Source organism: Larimichthys crocea, chromosome XIV, assembly GCF_000972845.2.
Source record: "Larimichthys crocea isolate SSNF chromosome XIV, L_crocea_2.0, whole genome shotgun sequence".
NCBI classification, from domain to species: Eukaryota; Metazoa; Chordata; class Actinopteri; family Sciaenidae; genus Larimichthys; species Larimichthys crocea.
In genome coordinates this window covers 10,328,770-10,348,966 of record NC_040024.1, presented here as the reverse complement: position 1 = coordinate 10,348,966, position 20,197 = coordinate 10,328,770, and the positions used below count along the sequence as shown (strand labels likewise).

At 42.6% G+C, this 20,197-nt stretch overlaps 1 protein-coding gene across 2 annotated transcripts in view; it reads left to right on the top strand.

Annotated features, from left to right (window-relative positions):
* Positions 1–18,627, top strand: part of gal3st3 (galactose-3-O-sulfotransferase 3) — a 46,755-nt gene extending 28,128 nt beyond the window's left edge. For both annotated transcript variants that reach the window (XM_027287836.1, XM_019264684.2), the window contains exons 2-3: positions 14,061–14,157; positions 15,011–18,627. In XM_027287836.1, coding sequence (XP_027143637.1) covers positions 14,075–14,157; positions 15,011–16,340 — 1,413 coding nt within the window. In that variant the 5' untranslated portion in view covers positions 14,061–14,074 and the 3' untranslated portion in view covers positions 16,341–18,627. The remainder of the gene's footprint in view (positions 1–14,060; positions 14,158–15,010) is intronic.
* The last annotated feature ends 1,570 nt before the right edge of the window (positions 18,628–20,197 follow it).

Below are 20,197 nucleotides of genomic sequence, written 5' to 3'. Positions count from 1 at the left end.
GAGGAACTGCTGCTTGCACCCAGCCTAGTCTTAACTGACTTTTACTGCTAGTTCAGCACTGTGAAACAAGAGACCATGCGAGCCAGTAATAATCCAGACAAACTACAACAACATCAACATGATTTTGAATGACATGTATTATAAAAAAACAAGATTTTAGTCCGTGAAACCAACAACAACAACAAAAACTGGTTCACTGCTCGGAGATATTGCTTCATAATTCCTCCCACGTTATTTCTAGACATTAACACAAACAAAACAATGAATGCAGGCTACACGACAAAAACTACTGTCAAAGAACGTGTTGCATATGACGTGGATGTGTGATGAGAACGAGGGGAAAGCATGTAAGCCTCACTACAAGTACCACAACCAAAACTACTACTATTCCTACCAGCGGCACTACCACTAATAATAAAGTCAGTGGGAGGCTGGCAGCACCTGAAATGGAAAAGAGAGGAACAGCAAAAACTGCACAGCCCATTGCATGATATTAAATCTTCTTTTTTTTTTTGCATAAGAGTGTGATTTAATTGAAATAAAATCTGGAAATATGAAATTAAAAAGTAAAGAGGACTGAAATATGCTGCATGTGTTTGGAAGCCGACAGTGGAGTTAAAAGTGCACGGTAAAATAACATTAGTGATAAGATAATTAGTGTATCCTTGATTACTCTGTGTCCTATTTGCCTTACACGCCTCTGTAGGTCTTTTTCTGTTTATATTAATCACCTCACACCGCCCTGTCCTGTCTGTCTGTGTACCTCAGCTGCATTTGCAACCGGCTGATGAAAGCAGACAAGCTTTTTTTTAAATATATAAATATATATATATTTATAAAAGCATGTACATACTCTGCTGCCTTGCTGAAGAGCCTTTAATGTTTTCTGCTGTCTCCGATCGTGACAGCGTCTTTGCTTAATTGCAGCGTGCAGGCAGCTCTTTTGGTTTTCTGCCAGCATCAAAGCTCTTCGATACTCCCGGTGGGGGGGTGGCGGGGGTTTGGTGAGGGGTTACAGCTGAAAAAAATATAGAGTAACTCTTAAGAGAAGCTGGCGTGTTTAGATTCATAAATCTTGCTCGTTTGTCATGCTGATGAAGAGGGGCCTGCTCTTTTATCTTTAGCGGAAAAAAAGAAAAAAAAACCCAAAGCGGCACACTGCAGCAGAATGAACTGTCATCCAATAAAAGCAGGAACACAAAAACAGGCTGCGGTCCAAACAAACCTGTTGGATGGCTCAGCTCCCTCAGCTCTGTGCTAGTAATTGGCGTTGAGCTTAAGTACAGAACGACGGTACGGGGGGGGGGGCTTTGTGGAAAAACCTTTAACTAACTAAAGCGACAACAACAACAACAACAACAACAAAAAAAAACGTTTGACGCCCCGGGTTAGCTCGGTTGATGTGAACTCTGCTCCAGGTCGGGTCACGTAGACCCCGCAGGAAGATTTGCGATTTTGTCTGGTGGAGGAACATCAAATTAATTTGGCAAGGAGGAAGCCTGCGTCTTATGTAAATGAACAGCTGAGTTTTAAAAGCACATTGAGTTCCCTGAGCAGAATATGAATGCAGATGAATAAAGAGGTGGTGGGAGTGATATTTTGAAAGAGTGTTTCCCCTCAACACACACACATTATCCCCCCCGCTTGATTGAACTGTACACACAAACACACACTTACCGCTTCACCCCTAACCAAAGAAGCAGAACGCCAACCTTTCGAGTGCCATGGAGTGCTTATGATCCAAATTGCATTTTTATTTTTCACAGCCGATCAAGGCGTTGTCGCTCGCATGAGGCCTGCTGGAATAATTAGAAAACCCCCCCTTGATTGTTGCCTGCAGAAAATTGAAGTAGTTCTCGTCTGTTGTTCAAAAATTATGTTCCCGAGTTTCAAAGGTGCTTCTATAACGGATGAATTCACTCTTGCGGAAAATGAAGCTTTCATCCTTTCCATAACAAAACATTAAGCTCCGATCATTTTAAGTTAGTGCAGCATGAGATCTTGAACAGACATTCATGATCCCCAGAGGACGAATCCTCCTGACTTTTCTGACTAAATTGTGTGTACGTATGTGTTTGTGTTTGTGTGTTCTTATTCTTGTACCTATGTGGGGACCGTAGTTTTCTCGTGGAATATGAGGACATTTTGCCCGACCCTCTTTAAAAAGTCAGTTTGAGGGTTAAAACCAAGCGGCAACCTCCGTGGCTGTGAAGTGAAGCCGATACGGAAGTGCAGTTTCCTCAAACGTCCACTCAAGGCTGGCTACAGAACGAGTCAATCTCCATAAGTCCCCATGTTCAAATGACTTCACAGCAGAAATAAACATGTTTACAGCCTGGTACAAAAAACAGTTTTGGTCTCTATAGCTATAGGGATCATCTAGATTAGCCAGGAGGTGGAAGAGGTCGCAGCTTCAAAATGTTTGCATGCTGACTGCGTTTAGCTCAACGCACTGCGGTGCTAATGTGTTAAACGCCTCATAGACCTGCTAGTATGCCTGTAGATTTTAACGCTCAAAAAGAACTAGTTTGTACAATGTGTTGCCCAATTTTGTTGCGACACACAGCTTGCCGTCATAGAGAGACATAATATTTAATGGTGCACATTTTTAAGACAGTCTCTCCTGCAAAGCATTTATAGTTTGTGCACACAGCATGAAGTTGGTGTAAATGTTTTGCAAGGGCTGTTCTCCCCTTTGACAATAACTTGTGATGACGCTGTAAACTAAACTCCTACAACTCCAACATTAACCACTGAAATGAGGCGAAGGCCAACACATCCCGATGTGGGTATTAAGCTGTGTAGACGATGTGGGCTGTGTTTTTATGCGAAGATATCGCCAAAGGGAACATTGTCTGGCTGATGTTTTCTGTCTCTTTCACTTGATCCGTCCTCGCATTTGGCTTAAGGCGCTTGCCCGATCTAAAAGCCTTTCATCAATAAGCAAGTACAAGGCCTGATGTTGATTCTGACTGCTCAATCAGTCTCGGGCCTCTTTCATTTTCTCCTTCCGTGTTCTTCGTCAAATCTCATCTTACTCCCTCTCTTACCCCGTCCTCCACTTACCCCATTTTCTCCCCCCTCTCTCTCCCTCTCATCACTCTCTCTGGGGGGTCATCTGGGGAGAGATAAAGCCTGTATCTGTGCGTCCGCAGGGAGTCTACCCTGCAGACAAGTAATGATCCAGACGCACGCTTAGACACACACATGCAAGCAAACACATACACAGACATGCACTCATGCACTTTGATTCTCTACGTCTCTAACAGGTCCAGGAACAGGGTGGGGCAGATACTTTAAAATAAAAAATAAAAAAAAAGAAGCACCGTAGGGACACTGGCCATAGAGCCCTGGCTGCCTTTACTGTTAAGATAAAGGGTTAGAGGGTAGAGTGATGGAAAGAGGAAAAACCCAGTGGAGAGGAGAAAGAGGAGGGGGAGTCAGTGAGGTGCAGTCAAGATTAAAGTAATGAGGACTGGAGGGAGACTGTGGGGAGAGAGCGATAAGAGAAAGAGTCTTTGCACGAGTACAGACTGAAACTGTGATGTTCCTCGGCTCAAGGCTTTTACAAAAGAAGTGTTCGATTCACGACGTCTCGGCTGCTTGTATTAAGCTCCAAGCACTGTTTATCATAAACCCGGCCCTAACAAATTAGACCCTTTTGAAGGAAATGTATACTGTGGTGGCTATGTGAACGTGCAGGAGTTTGAAACACACTGAATGCCACAGCTTAAAGACAAGGTTGACTAGTTAATCATAAATAAAGTATGTCTTACGACCGATGATGGTACAAAGAATGGACAGAGCACGGGTGATGAGTTGGTTGTACAGCTCCTTCTGCCTCCCGTCTAAATATTGGCAACGACAGGCCCCATTGGCAGACCTGAGACGCCTGGGTGCTCTAATAAGCCATAATATCATCTGAAGGCATGATAAAACAAATTAAAATCCACCCTCGTTACAGTTGTCATGAATAACTATAGAGACCAACCGGTAAACTTGTTTATTTCTGCTGTGAAGTCGCTGTCACTTGTCTCTAACGGCCAGTTTTTTAGCAGTTGGCTTCATTTCCCGGCACTGGAGGTTGCCGCTTGGTTACGATCCAGTTCATGCAGGGAAAAGGAAGTAACATAAAACCAGTTGTTCTTTAAAAATCTGAATCTGAACTACCTAAATGAACCTTTAAACAAAAAGGAAAGAGAAACGTCATTCCTAAATCTAATCTACTGCTTCTAATAAGTGTGTTTACGAAACCTACTAGACCTGCCTTAAATCCCCGGTCGTGAACAAGAACCTCAGCGAAACACGATTTAATGCAATTATTACCATTCAACGAGAGGCACATTAGCAAGCTCAAGACAAAAACCAAACCAGAGCTCGACTGTCAGCCAAGGGATGATACCTCATCAGTTGATGACACATATATCTGGCATGTAAGGCAAGGCAAGGCAAGTTTATTTGTATAGCACAATTCGTACACAAGGCAATTCATAGTGCTTTACAGAGGAGAACATGTAAGAGAACATGATCCAACTGGTCCAGCTGGTATCTATCAAGTTACAAAATAATGTGTCAGTATCTGCTTCCTTGTGTGTATTTTATTGGCCAGCACAAAGAGTTGCAGACGATATTACATTGAAAAAATTGGAGGGTCAGCATGTTCTAATATCATTCTGAACACAGCCTTGGTGTCAAAGTGCTCGTTGGATAGACAGCGTCTGAAAGCACCTTTTCAGTGGATTTTGTGTCACATACTTTTTGTTGATTCCCTCACCTACACATGGAGGTGTTGAGTTTGTTCAGGTGTGTGAAGAATGTGTGTCGGCTGCAACAAGACGGAATGCTCTGGAGGAAATGATGCGAAGGTGCACTAAGGTACAAAGGTGATTTGTTCCAGATTTGTTTGTTTGCGCTGTTATTTGCAAGTCATCAGATAAGATTTGTGTGTCTGGAGATCCCCGACCGATCTCCTGGGGTTGCTGAGGCTTTGTACGCAGCTTTTTCTGTACAGAAAGTGCCAGCATCTGTCCACAGAGTATTGTTCTATGTGTTGTCCTGCCTATCGCTCTGACAGTAGCAGCTCGGCCGCTCCGATCTCAATTCTGTCCACACATTTGGTTTTGTCATTGTGTGTCACGTTGCAAGTGACTCAAAAGACACTTTGAAATCCAATATGAGCAGCCAGAGCAGCCAGACGGAGATCCATTTTTTTCTTTTTATTTTAGAAATCCGTTTGGAGTTGCATTTCAAACCACCTCCAAATGTGGCTTGGGTCCAACAAGACAGAAGGCTGCCCTCGGCCGTTCACAGTGACTACTCAAACTTTTGCCTTTACATGTGATTGGATGGCATCTCATATGATATCGTTTGTTTGGTCTGAAACCCTTAAGCTGCATTCAGACAGGATCAGGCGCTGTGGCGAATCACATGGCGTAAATTTGGAGCCAGACTCAACTTTAGAAGCAAGGGTCATGAAATAAACAAAGGCAGAACACAACAGGTAGAGTATCAGAGTTTAGTCCATGAATCCACCTGGATAGTCTCAGTTTCAGACCAATCCGAGCAGCTGATTAGTGTCATTTTTCTAAAAGGTGGACCCAACTCAACTACTCCAACGCAGGTCGCTGCATTTTTTGGCGGACACCCCTGCGGACGGACGATCCCCACTCAAATAAATGGAAAAAACGGTGTCTGAATGGCGGCCTTTACCGCTCTTCAGCTCTTTCTTTTGAATAATCAAGTCAAACGTGCAGATTTGTTTGATGTCGGAGTCTCCAATGCAACTTGCAAAGAACCCAGTCTTCAGGAACCTGATGGCAGGTCACTTGCTACTGAAACTAAACCACCCAGAAATCATCCAGGATGAACTTAATCCAGCCTGAGTCATTCAGTTTGATACTATCAATTAAATCCATTGAGATACTTAATATCACAAGTGTTTTTTTATGCTGCTACAGCAAAGAGGAACCTCTATCTTGTTGGGTGCGGATGACGTACATGATGCACCTGTCTGACCCTCAGAGAGAGGTTTAAAATCTGCTCCTGAGGAGCTTTGACTTACAAACAAAGTGTAAAGGCGTAGCTCTGGACGGTGCGAGCGAGGAGGCGCGACTGTGGGAAATAATTTCAAGCTTCGTATCTCAGATTGATTTTGACGATTTGAGAGATAAATCCTGAGACGTAAGCAAACAGCCTTCCAGGAAAATGAAAAGGATTTTTTTTTTTAGATTGCCCGAACACCCTTTGATGGATTTCTCAGAATTTAACAACGGTTCGTATTCACCCTCCTCTAACACACTCCTCATGATTATTACAGTAGCTCTCCACAGTGTGTTTTACAGTTTAAGAAAAGGGTCAAAGCATTTCCTTGTCCCACTCTAAAGTAATCAATACCAAAATAAAGTCTTTGTCCTTGAGCTGGTAACTCGTTGGCAGCTGCAGATGTTGATGGCAAAGACAAATTTCTGTTTGCAGCTGTTACCAGTGCAGCCGCTACTCGACCGCCCACCCAGTTGTTGTTTCTCCAGCGTGGTCACCTCGTGAAATTCTACGCTTTAAAGACAAAGTCACACTGCAAATGTAAGTAGCAATAATCAGATGTGATATCTATTTATCCCCACAGGGAGGAATATTACTGGGCTGCACTGGGAGTTTAAACCTCAGGGTCAGAAGCCCTCGAACTGGGAGGGATCCAGTGTCTCAAGGACGAGTGCTCGATTGCTACTTTAGCCATGCAGATATATATATATATACATACCTTTGGTTTTGTTTGTCCAAGGTTGGAGATATCCGACTCTTGAGACTCCAATGCAACTGAGGAGAATGTATTTTCACTTGTGGTGCTCAGCGCATTGAACGTCAACATGTCCTTCCAGAAGCTTCATCCCTGCTTCTTTGAATAATCTAGGGGGATATTTCATAGGGAAAAATTTGTTTCAATGAATTCTGTGTTGGCGATATGGTGCCAACGGGGGCAAGTATGGAGCTGAATCTTCAAACAAGATGCTGTGGTAAACTTTAATGTCATAAATTTGGTCTTTGGGATCACATATAATGTGCCAGATATATGTGACGTAGGTGTTGGAGTAGTAGTACTTGAAATGTTTCTTCATTGTTTTTGGAAAGACGTGTTGCTCTTTAATTTTTTATGTCAGAGTCGATGTACTGGTCATGCACTTACTTATCCGTAAAAGACAGTTGTATAAAATCTCTCCAGAGGCTACAAAATAAAATAAATCCTGTCTTACAGACCGGTCGAATATAATTTAAAGGACATTATTTTCGCAGACAGGAATGGGCTATGTTGTGTTCATGTCATAAGGAAGTGATGGAAAAATGCATGGCTCATGAGCACGGATATCAATCGGACAGTTGCGTGACTGCAGAGGTGATTTTGTGAGTAATAAAAATACTGCACAATGACAATATAACAATTAATACACCCATAAAACTGTATCTAATAAATTTAACCAATGGCGCCTTTGGCCAACGTGAGAGTCAGTTCCTCTTAACTGTGACTAGAAATTATTAAACTGCTTCACGGGAAATCCGGGGTATCATCCAGAGTTTGACTAAAGGAGGACTAGATGCAGTGGTGGAAGAAAATCAGTGTAAAAAGGAGGACTAGATGCAGTGGTGGAAGAAAATCAGTGTAAGCATCACTTAAAGTACTAAATATACACAATCACCCATTAGTTAGAGAAGCATTATCTTATCCTTGCAGCTGTAATATTAATATTCAAGCAAAGTACCTCAGAATTGGGAGTACTAACACTAGATTTCATGAGAAAATATTTCAGTGCTGTTAATCTTCATGTTACTGAGTCGGTGTGGACGAGATCTCAGAAAACTGAAAACAATCTTCAGAGCTAATTATGGGCATTTCCCCAGGATCCCTTACTTGCTACCACAACACAAACTAGGATTTTCTAAATTGCTGTTGTAGGGCAACACTAATGCTAATGCACCCCTCAGGTCTGAGACAGTGTGTGTGTGTGTGTGTTAATGTGTCTTTATACACAGTGTTAGATGGTACGTCGGGCTTTTTGCCCTTGGTCTCCCGCAGCAACAGCCATCCTGTTAGTGTTGGCTATGGGTCATCTCCCTGGTGGCTTGGACCTGAACAGCTGTGTGTGTGTGTGCTTGTGTGTGTGTGTGTGTGTGTGTGTGTGTGTGTGTGTGTGTGTGTGTGTGTGCGAGTGTGTGTTTAAGAGGGGAAGCTGACATATGTGCATGAGCTGTCATTTGTCACGGCTTGGTATGCTGGCTGGTTTGGACGCACGGACATCTTAAGATACCAAAAGAGGAAATATAGCATCACATTTTGATACTGTGTGTGTGTGTGTGTGTGTGTGTGTGTGTGTGTGTGTGTTATTTTGCTGAAACCTCACAGATCATTTGAGGTATAAAGTCCCTGAGGAGAGGTCAGAGATCATCATATGAGCTCAGTGCAGATGATCATAGAGAGAAGCAGCTGCCGTTGCCCCGGAGGACTGAGCATGAAGCTACCTTCATACGCTCATTAAGCTGCAGTCAACTCTGTGCGTGTGTGTGTGTGTGTGTGTGTAGTGAACATCTGCGTGTGCCAGTTTAAGTGTACATGTGGGGACTATGGTTATTTTTGTTGTTGTATCATGTTGGGCATGTTTGGTTTGACTCCACTGTTAGTCTGTGTGTATTGTGTTGACTGTGACACACATACACACACACACAAAACTTTTCATTGATCCATAACCGCTGACATTTCAGAGAAAGCACATTTTCACACAGCAGCAGCAGCAACGTGACAAAAAATAAATAAAAATGAAAACACCACTGGGAGCGACAGAGAGAGAGACGACAGGAAATAAAGTTTGAATCACCTATGGGGAGAATTTAAGGGAGATGTGACGGTAATTAACCGGGTTTGTGTCACACTGACGAAGACACATGAGAACTGTGAAATGAACTTGCAGTCAATGGCAAAAAACAGTCTGTTCATACATGTTATATCATACCAAGGTGATTCAGTGTGTTTCTAATCAGCTCAGTGTGACTGACATATCAGCAGGCCTATATTAAAGTGATACCAAACAGGCCACAGTTTATGTACCGTATTTTCCGGACTATAAGCCGTTACTTTTTTCCCACGCTTTGAACCATGCGGCTTATACAAAGATGCGGCTTTTCTTTAGATTTTTCTTCAGCTGCCAGGCCAGACAGACGGGGGAAGTCAGTGCAAAGAAGAACACGCTAGTTTTTATTTAAGACGAATTATTAACAGCGAATTATTTTCACCCCCCCATCATGGAAAGCACACGAAGAAGTTCGTATGATGCAGCTTTTAAGTTGAAGGCCGTTGATCTGGCCATCCGGGAAGGAAATAGAGCTGCTTCACGTAAAGTTGGCGTTAATGAATCCATGGTGAGACGTGTTACAGGCACTGTTCGGAAACAATCAGTTCAGGTGTATAAATAAACATTTGCGGTATAAAATCTTTTTGTGTGTCCGGTAAATATCTAATTTCTCAACCTGGATATCGGCGGCTTATAGTCTGATGCGGCTTATATTTGTAATTTTTATTTTTTATTTTTAAACTTAGTGGGTGCGCTCTATAGTCCGGAAAATTTGGTATATTTGCAGCCTTATCTCTCCTAAATGTATTTATATACAAATGATTTCTTTTGTGTTACGTCCCTATCTAGGGTGTGTCCACACTTGGATAGTCAAAAAAACACGGGCCGCTTATCGCTGCCATGAAAGCTCAAATACAATAAGGGCCGTGACATTTTGACAAAAACATTTTAAGGCAAGTTGCTGCCTGGATTATGTTCGTAAACTGGCAACGTCGAAGTTGCAGGCGGGAGGTTGGAGTGAACATGAGCAGGACTTTGGCACGAGGTTGTGGTTAGGTTTAGCCAACAAAAGGTTGGAACGAAACGAAGGTTGCGCCATCGTATATCTTCAATTTGTGTGTTCTTTGCTAGAATAATGTTTGGAACTGAATCTTTTCGCCTCCTGGAATAAACAAACGAATGCTCTTAATTAAAATCTTTGGGGATGTAAAAAAAGGATAATCCACTCCGAGGTCTGCATTAAAGGATTAGTTGAACTCCTCCGCCGTGGACGCTTCACATCAGGCGGCTCTTTACCTTCATGTCATGTTGAAATCCTTTAAAACACACAAACCTCCTGGTGGATTATCCCTCATTTAATCATTAAATCAATACACAAATAAGATAAGGTTATACTATCTCCTGTCTGTCTCCTGTTTTTTTTTTTTTTTTTTTTTTAAACTGTCCACTAACAAGGATCGGGTGTCCTCTTCACTGTGCTTTCATATCTGCAGCGATCGTAAGAGAAACCTAATCAGACCGTTATAATTAAAGAGACCAGGGTGTTGCTGCAGAAGGAGTAGGAGAAGATGGTCGCAGATGAGGGCAGATGAATGGGAGAGGTCGAATCTGTCTGCTGAAAGCCAATTAAATCCCTTTCTTATTAACTCTCTGTGACACATGATCTACCTCCATCCCCTCACACACACACACACACCAAACTTAGGGCTACGAAGTAGCTCCTCTTACCACGAGAAACACCCTTTGCATCCCTGATGCATGGTGTCATTGTGCTAACGATGTCATGTCAGTGCCCGGCATCATTTTACTATCAGGCTTGCTCAGTCCGCATTTTATTAATTCCCGATTCAAAACAGGTATTACAGTAACATTTCCCTATGCAAATGAGCTCTAACCTGGAGCTGCACTTGTTGTGGAGAAATTTCTGAAAGTCATGCCATGTTTATGACTCTCATGGAAGACACGGAGAAATCTTGCTGATCAGAAAATGCTTCTTTGTGTCGTCGTAGATATTTATTGGTGTATGAAATCATCGGTACTGAGTCATTTATTCATTTTTATTGGTAGCAAAAGTTACAAAGGTTTATCGTGAGGTGCATTTATGCAAATCAAGTTCTAGTGTCTAGTTGCGTGGCTCTATTGATCAGTACTTCCGGTACTTTGGGCTGTTTTACAGACGTTCATGGTCCCCACATCATTCATTTTCTCTGACTTTTCCTCTATATAAATCTCTGAACACCTACCTATCAGATCTTGTATAGAGTTTCATGGTTCATAGACAACGAGTCCTAAAAACTTTGGTGATCCTCTGGTTGAAATGAAGCAATTTTTAGAGATGCTGCTAATCTAGTCCTAGTTGCCAGTTGATCTGGCTCTATTGATTCGATCCATTACTTTGGTTCAGACTGAGATATCTCAAAAAATATTGGATTTCTATGAAACATTCATGTTCCCCAGAGCATTCATCTTATTGACTTTATACTTACCCTGAGAAATCTCTGAACATCTACCAGATCATCAGATCTTGTACAAAGTTTCATGGACGATGAATCCTGATTACTTTGGTGATCCTCTGGTTTTTCCTCTAAAATTTGTTTTAATACTTTGTGTTTAGTGCTTAATAGCAAAAGATGATCAACACGGAAACATCATAGCTGCTTAGCATCATCATGTTACAACATTTCAGCATGGTGACGCCTTGAATTGGAGCCCTACAGCTTCAGTATTTTCACACAGATTGAGGGCCACGTGGTTGCGATTTTCCACGTTATATATTTTTATGTCTGAACACACCATTATACATTTTATAGAGTCCAAACCGATGTCCCATTCTTTGGTAAATACACAGAGATCTGACAATAAAGTGGCTGAAGGGGGAAAAACATCCTGGAAGAGACTTCAATCTCCTCCTCTGCCTGTCCGATGATTAGCAGTAAGGATGTGACCAGAGAAAACACTCGACTCGGGCATGGTGAAAAAGAAATAAAACAAAAACGGTGGCAGAAGCACATTAAGGTGTCATATTTTATGCGATAGATTATCCAGCTGGGGTTTGCTTTTCATGGTCTACAAGATATAACAGCAGCAAGCAAAGGAACACGACTCCCACTCTGACTGTGTTCGGACGAAACAGGAACAATGTAAAGGAGAAAGGAAACATGCTTTCAAAAAATTATATTTTATTTATTAAAGAGGTCAAAGGAACCTTTTCATAGCCTTAAAAGTGCCGAGCATTCTTTGAAAACCTATTGTAGGAAAAAGTGATTTTGGTATGCTATATATAAATGCATATATTGAAGAAGTAAGGCATGCACTTGGAGCCAACATGTCTTTTTTTCAAGGGCTTGGGACAGATGCATATAAATAAATCAAGAAGATGTTGTAAACCGCTTAGTCAGTGGTCAGGAAAATAACAATTCATTAATCCTTTAAGAGATTTAACAAGTCTGTGGAAAAAAAAGTGTCATAGCTTCTTAAATGTGACAACTGGCTGTTGTCTTTGCATCCCTCGAGTCTTCATGAGCGATGAAGAAGATATCAAGATAAGTGCTGAGGAGTGTACAAAGATAAAACATAAGATGCAGTTGTGGTCAGATTGTTGTACCCCAAAAAAAAACCCCAACCAAACTGTGTCTACAACAATCTGTGCATCAATTAGCGAGAGAGCATTAGTGCCTGTGTATTTGTGTATTTGTGTATTTGTGCATAACGTGTTTGTTCACAGTCCTACTGAGCCCAGCCACTGAAGCAGCACAATCCCAGCTGTTACAGTGTTTGGGATTGTAAAAAAAAAGAAGTAATGAATGAACGTCAGTCTTCATGTTTCTCTCTTAATCTACTACGACGAGGTCAGCTGTCAATTCCTCACTGAACATTACTATCTGGAAAGCATATCTTGATTTTACGTGAACGTTACGGGAGCGCTTTTCCCCCCATCGCAGCTGTTTAATTTGCACATGAAACGACGTCCCACCTCATGCCTATTTATGAGCGTTGTATTTTTAAGAGTCGTAGTTGTTTTTTTATTGCGTCTTTTTATTCGATAACCACTTCTGCGAGCTGCATTTCCATTTTTTGACAGCCCGTTTGTAATTAAAATTTATCATGTTGATTAAAAAAAAGAAAAAAATGTGCTGAAATCATTAGTTAATTGAAATTTTGGCAGTTTTGGACAACTATATAAATAATTGATTGATGGTTCGAGTTTGTTTAGCAAACACCCACGCTGTTTCCAGCTTCCCAAATATGAAAATTTGCTGTTTTATACATGTAATTATTTAAATTTGAAGACATCATTCAACGTCTGGCAAACTGTGACAAGCAGCTTTTGCTACTAAATCCAAAATATCGGTATATTTGGACAGATTTAACGCTTGCTTTTACTCCCGTACCAAAATCCCTGTATGTGCAGCAGACCCTTAATAATCACGTTTACTTGAGTGGGTGGCAGTAGTCAGCAGTTTCCCGCTGGGGCCCATCCATGCTCAAAATTGATGCACTCATTCTCCTCCGCCACGATTTTTTCCGGATAAAAGCAATCCACCGAATGGCTGTGTGTGTGTGTCACGTAAAAATACGAGCGCTTTGAGTAACGTGAGCTGCTTCTGTGACAGTGCGGCGTGTGTGGACGGTAACAGGACGGTGTAATCAAGAAAAGAGACGCCGGCCTTTGTTATGCAAGTGAGATGCCGTCGAGAGAGGCTTGGATTCCTTCCCAGGTTCCATTGCAGTCGTAGCGTTTTCTGGCGACGCAGGTCAAGTGACACGGGGAGTGTCAGTACCACAGAGGCCTATCACTGTGAAGTGCTGTTGGTTTTTCACATATGCACGTCCCTCGTTACTGACAGGACTTAATGCGCGAGGCCATCTGTCCAGGGTTTGAGCCAAGATAATATAAAAGGTAAATGTGACTATTACAGCTGTGGAAGGTAATGAAGGTATAATTCACTGTATTATTACACAGTGACAAAAGCCAAGCTTCACTACCCTGTCCTGCTAATGGATCCCAGCCATAATTTTCTGAATAAAACCACTTCAACGTGTCTGTCTCTTCCTCTTGGATGCTTTCTCTTCGTGTCCTTCCCTTTGTTTTCCCTTCCACCTCTTGCCTAATTCCCCCATCGTCCTCCTTCCACCTCATCCTCTCACCTGCCCTTGTTCTGTCTCCTGCGTCTGCCTTTACTTATGTTACCTACTCACCTCACTCTTCTCCTCTACCTCCCACAGTCCCGGAGAGAGAGATGTCGCAGAGGAAGATATTCCTGGTCCTCCTTTTTATCAGCACTGTCAGTCTTCTGCTACACCATGGGGGCCATTTGAACTGGTGAGTGATTGAAACACGCCTTACTTATATGCAAACATGCTCACATTATATACCCTGTATACCTCCTATAAGTCCATATGGTGCTAATAATAAAAAAAATCTCATGAGTGCGGCTTTCTTTTCCTTTTAAAGACAAATTAATGAAGGGAATGGATTATTATAATAGGCAGGTACGGAGATTTTGAGTGCTGACGCACTGCCAAGTTGGTTCGAGGGACCAATTATAAAAGTAGAGGGATCATAGAGCTTTGACAGCCTTTTACCCTTTTTAAACTTAACATTTTGCACATAAAACCTTTTCCCAACTCCTGTCGTTACTGTCCTCATTCGTTGAACGTTATTGCTGCCTCATCACTCTACTTTTCACACCTGACTCTCTAATTTGGTCTGCAGTGAGGAGCACATGCTGTAAAACTGCAGAGGATTGAATGTGCATGCAACTGATGCTGCATACGATTGGGCTGAGCTCTTTTTTCCTCAAATTGTATCAATGGATATTCGTCGTAATTAGAATTTGGCAAAGAACAAAGTCAGATGTCGGGTCAGGCTTTGTGTGGCTCGAATACGTTTCCAATAGCAACACATATCACAATAAAGAAAGACTGACAGTTTAATCAAAGTTGGGAACTATTAATTTGGATTTACCGGGTCAATAAATGATACTATTGCGTCGTCACACAGCTATAGTGTGCAGTAAAATCAGTTCAGACACACCTTAAATTGCACTCTGACACCTTTTCTTTGTCTCTTTACTTTTTAATTCCCTCCATGTACACTGATTTTTACTGTGTTGTACTACCTCTGTCCTCAGTTTTCTTCCAGTTTCAAGTACATTTTTATTTTCTTTCTCCAGGACCATGGAGGCCTTCCACCTTGGTTGTCCTGCCATCCATTCTCACCCTGCCCCAGGCCTGAAACCGAAGCACACCAACGTGGCCTTCCTCAAGACCCACAAAACGGCCAGCAGCACCATGCAGAACTTGCTTTTCCGCTTCGCGGAGCGCAACAACCTCACCGTGGCGATGCCGGTGCAGGCCTGCAGCCACCAGTTCTGCTACCCACGCTCCTTCACCTCTCACTTTGTCCACCCGCACACGATACCGCCCAACATCATCACCAGCCACATGCGTTTCAACAGGGCGGAGCTGCAGCGCCTGATGCCCAATGACACAAAATATGTCACAATCCTGAGAGAGCCCAGCTCCATGTTTGAATCTCTGTTTAGTTACTACAACCAGTACTGCCAAAGCTTCAAGAGGGTCCCCAACGGCTCGTTGGAGGCTTTCTTAGACGACCCTGGGCGCTACTACCGACCAGACGAGACATTCTCCATGTATGCACACAACACTTTGGCCTTCGACTTGGGTGGAGAAAAGGATCGCCCAGAGTCAGATGTGGTGTATGCACAGTCATTTCTAAAAGAGGTGGAGCAAGTTTTCTCCCTGGTGATGATCGCTGAGTACTTTGATGAGTCGCTGGTTCTCCTTCGTCATCTCCTCAACTGGGATCTGGATGACATCCTGTATGTTAAGCTCAACATGCGTACGACAAGCTCAAAGCGGAGCCTGACACCGGGCCTTCAATCAAAGATCCGTGCCTGGAATTCCCTAGATGCACGTCTCTACGACCATTTCAACGCCTCGTTGTGGAGCCAGCTTTCAGATCTGGGTCTAGACTGTGTGGCAAGGGAGGTGCGACTCCTTCAGCGAGCCCAGGAGAGGTTATTGAGAAGCTGCTTTGGCGAGCGAATGCCTCTTGTCCGTTCAGCGGCAGAGATCAAAAACAAGGAACTCCGACCCTGGCAGCCTAGTGGAAAAGTCGACATTGTGGGCTATGACCTCCCGGTTAATTCGAGCCCCGGGTTCTCGAGCCAAGCCCAGGAGCTCTGTCTTAAACTTATTATGCCAGAGATCCAGTACTCACGGGTGCTCCTACGTTCCCAATCATTGCGCTACCGTCGAGGCTACCAGCTCCGGACTCCACAGATGTCCCATCCACCCCTGCAGCCCATACGCACAGTCCTGCCTCGGCATCCTCAAGTCCAACGCAGCCAACCTCCTCCTCCTGCAGCTCCTGGACCTGCATCAGAATCAGGGTCCCCCTCCACTTCAAAGCCTGTTGCAGGAACTCAAGGTCGAACCACAAAGTTAGGACTTAAATCCTCACAGACCCAGGCCTCATAGACTGGAAATAAAGACTTGAATACAGTGCCCAACAGACTGCATTGTTCTACCGATCCTGGCCCTTAAGACAACGGTACTGGGTTGGTTTGTATTGGAAACAAAGGTGTCTCTCTGGGCCCTTCCAGACAGAGTTTGTGATAAAAATAACTGGAAAAATGGGGGTGGGAGGTGAAGGGGGGTTTAGACAAAACTGGACTTGAACTTGAATCTCTCCCCTCTCTGGTCTGTGAAACAGTATCAGAGTTGGCAGACATGAAGGCAGGAGAAATCTACACGAGGACTTGGCTAAATTGCACGCCTCTCCACGGCGACCACAGCGGATGGGAGAGAGTTTTAGGTAAAAGTGGCTCTTTGAAGCAAATCTGTTATGTGCGACCAGGACTCAATAGGGAAGTGGCGATATCGGGGCCTATTGTGAGGCACAGTGTGGGCTTTGTGTGTATCACACTGGTATAGTATCACGTTTCTTGCTTTCATTCTCTGTTTCTCGAGCTCTCTTTCACTCTCTCTCCCTTATATATGCCATTTAAAGTCCTTGAGAGAGACATAATGACATAAGGGGATCAGCTGTCAGGCTTCCAAAGAGCCTCCTAAGAGGCTAGACAGACATTGAGATAACCTAAAACCATTAATACAACAGCACAATCAACAACTCTTCTCGTCCCCTTCTCTTTTGCGAACTCTAGAGCCTAAAGTAATATAGGGAGGAGCGTTAAGAGGCCCGACAGACAGAGAAAGAAAGACACCTTATCCAGAGGGTCAGCCTACAGACTGCTTGGTACTCAATTTGGCCACCCATTATCAGTCTGAACACTCTCATGAAAAGCCTGTGTCCCTTCAGCCTTTGCATCCTCCATACTCGCATCCCTGTCGGTCAGCCTCTCAATCCAGAGAGAAGCACTGACATGTTGCTTTCTTCAACCTGGTGCACCTCTTATCGAAGGTCTCCCCCTGCGGACCACCAGCTGAGATCTTGCACCGTGGGGACTTTGCGCCGGAAAGTCAAGATTCCTTGATGTTGGGGTTTTATTTAAAATCTTATTGCAATAAGATCTACATGCCTACGCTCTGTGTGAAAGGCGTGGATTTAATAACGTACCAGCAAACCCCACACACACACACACGACACTGGCACAAACAAACAACCAAAAAATAAATATGTGAAACAACGCCACAGGACAAAGACTCGAATCCTGCAGGGTCGCTGTGTTTGAATATTTAATCATCTCCTCCGACTGTACGGCCGATGTTCTTGGGTTACATTTTCATTAAGAACGCGATGACCAGGCGACGACTGCTCGGAGGACAAAAGCGAGAGGTGTATCAACGTATATGTGACGCTTAAATCCTCGCAACGCTGGTGGTGGGGCCCGGCTCGGTCTGGCTGGGATCTTTAAAAAAGAAGAAAAAAAAAAAGTCAACACTTACTTCAGCTGTGATCCATTTTTAATGCATTCTGCTCATATTTAATGTCGTTTATGTTCTTTTATTCCTCCAGTGATCAGCGGGGTACTGCTAAGTAACTGAGGTGCGGGGGAAGGGTGTGTGTATTTGTGCGAATGTGTGCGTGAGTGTGTGTGTGTGTGTGTGTGTTTGTGACTCTATTTCATGTTTTTTTTTTTTATTCCCATGGCCAGCCAAGTTGGCATGGCAACAAAAGGAAGTAATGTGTGTGAGATTTATGAAATCTATGTATTATTTATTATCAGAATCGGAACAGTGGAGGGTCCCATTACTGTATTTTTAACTGTAAACTTTCATGAATCACTGGATAAAATCTGTTCTTTGCCATCGAGTTACCGGACCAATATGTTCAGTATGCCACTTCAGGAACAAGATGTTTTGTTTTACATCATGCAAAACTGCAAAAACCACTCCCCCCCCCTCAAAAGAAACGCACATTGAAACAAGTGTAGTCACTTTTAGAATTAATCTTTCATTCAGCGGCGCTTAAGTGCTCAACCACACAATGCTTCTTGTGGTTGGAGCCTGTCGCGCTGTAGGTTACGATAATGAAAGACACACAAACCACCATCGCTGCTGCTGCTGCTGCTGCTGCTGCTCCGGCAGGAAATAGAAAGAAAGTGGAGCGGGTGGAATAACAGAGCGGAGGATAAACAGTTGAAGTGGCTGTGAATATTTAAATTCAAAGTGTGCTTATCTGAACTTACCGGGGGAACCTCAGCTTTGAAAGACACGCAGCAGTTTCTATTTATTTACAGGTATTTTGAAATATGTTCAAATATGTGTAATATTTATTCGCAGTACAATACACTGTAAAAAAAAACTCACTTTAAAGGATAAGGCTGCTGTTTTTCTGTCTTTTTTCTTCTCACTGTTGACAAATCACACAAAAAGACCAACGGTGTACAAGTCTGTCAACTACATACAAGGCGAGGAACTATAACTATATTAGAATTTGTTTAAATAATGCATTTTGACTTTGAATGAATCTCCTGAATTGCTTCGAGCTGCTGTAGATCAGCAAGAAATGGTTTGTCCGTCGCTCATTACGGAGGCCCAAAGTGTTCAAGCGTTACTAAATGAATGAGTCATTTTACCGGGCGAGCTGTACGGATGTCAGATACGAAAAACAGCATAAAGAATCCGGTAGATTTTCAAAATAAAACACCCTGTGCAAACTTCTGAATGTAAAAAATAGCCAAATAGGAAAGAACTGAACTACGCAGCATGTTTACTCATAGTAGAAGCAGGTAAATAAAGTAAAAAAAATTACCAAATATGAGAAAGTTAAGAAAGTCGCTACTTCTGAAAAGCTTCTAAAATATACAATCATGTAAATATATATGGTCCAAACATCTAATCATCAAATTGTGCGATAAAGTTCATTTTTATTTCATTCCCAACTTGTTTTTTTAATATCGAAATGGCCTGGATTTTATTTCACACCATTTTTCTCAAAAGATTTGGACAGTAATTTATTGTTAATCAAGACAAACTGGATGAAGGCAGCTATGTAATTGGCTCTCGTTTGGTTCTGAGTAATAAGACTTGTTGGAAAATTGGTTGGAATGAAGTAAAAAGAAATGTCCTCTTCTGTGAGGTGAATGTGAGTTTGAACATTTTGTTGGATTATTTTGCAGTTTAACGGTTAGAGTATTTATTTGTTTGTGTTTTATTTATTTCAAAAATGTCTTCAATTTGAACACTTTAGGTCTCCTAAAGCATCGGTACAAAACTTGATTTCGAACCTTAAGGTGAGGTACAGGTACTCTCACAAAAGGATCTAATAATCTGATGATCCGACACATAAATCAAAAACTGTTACATCTTCCAGTAACTAAAAAATACAATTGATTTTCTTTTTGTGAAAATATTTTCCCGTGTCTGTGTCCGACTGGGAGCCAGCTGGAGAATTCGCTTTTATTTCCTCCTCGAATGTTCATCTGTGATCCATTCCTCTCCGGGCTGTGAGTCTCTCTAAGTGCTCCTTTGATTGTACGAGTCGCTTCGGCTTCTTGTGAGCGAGTTTCAGTTAATGCTCACGCTGTCGTGTTTTAGGCGACGGCTATTCTTCTCTGAAAATGCCAGAGGGGCTGTAAAAACAGTACGCTAAAATCTCATCATCCTCACATTAGCTTCCAAAACACCCTTTTCTTTAAAGAGTGACATGCAAAGCTGATGTTTTTTAGTTTTTTTTTTATTAGAAAATGAAGTTGGACTCTTTTTTTTTGATCTGTGGAGGTTTTGTGTTGCAGCAAAATGAAAACTGTTCATTGATATTGGGTGAAAGTGGCTCATTATTTATTTCCATCCTCTGTTTATGGACTTGTCTGTGAACTGAGACTTTTTATTTTGGTGATTGGGTTTGAAGAGGCGGGTGACGGGGCTCTGAA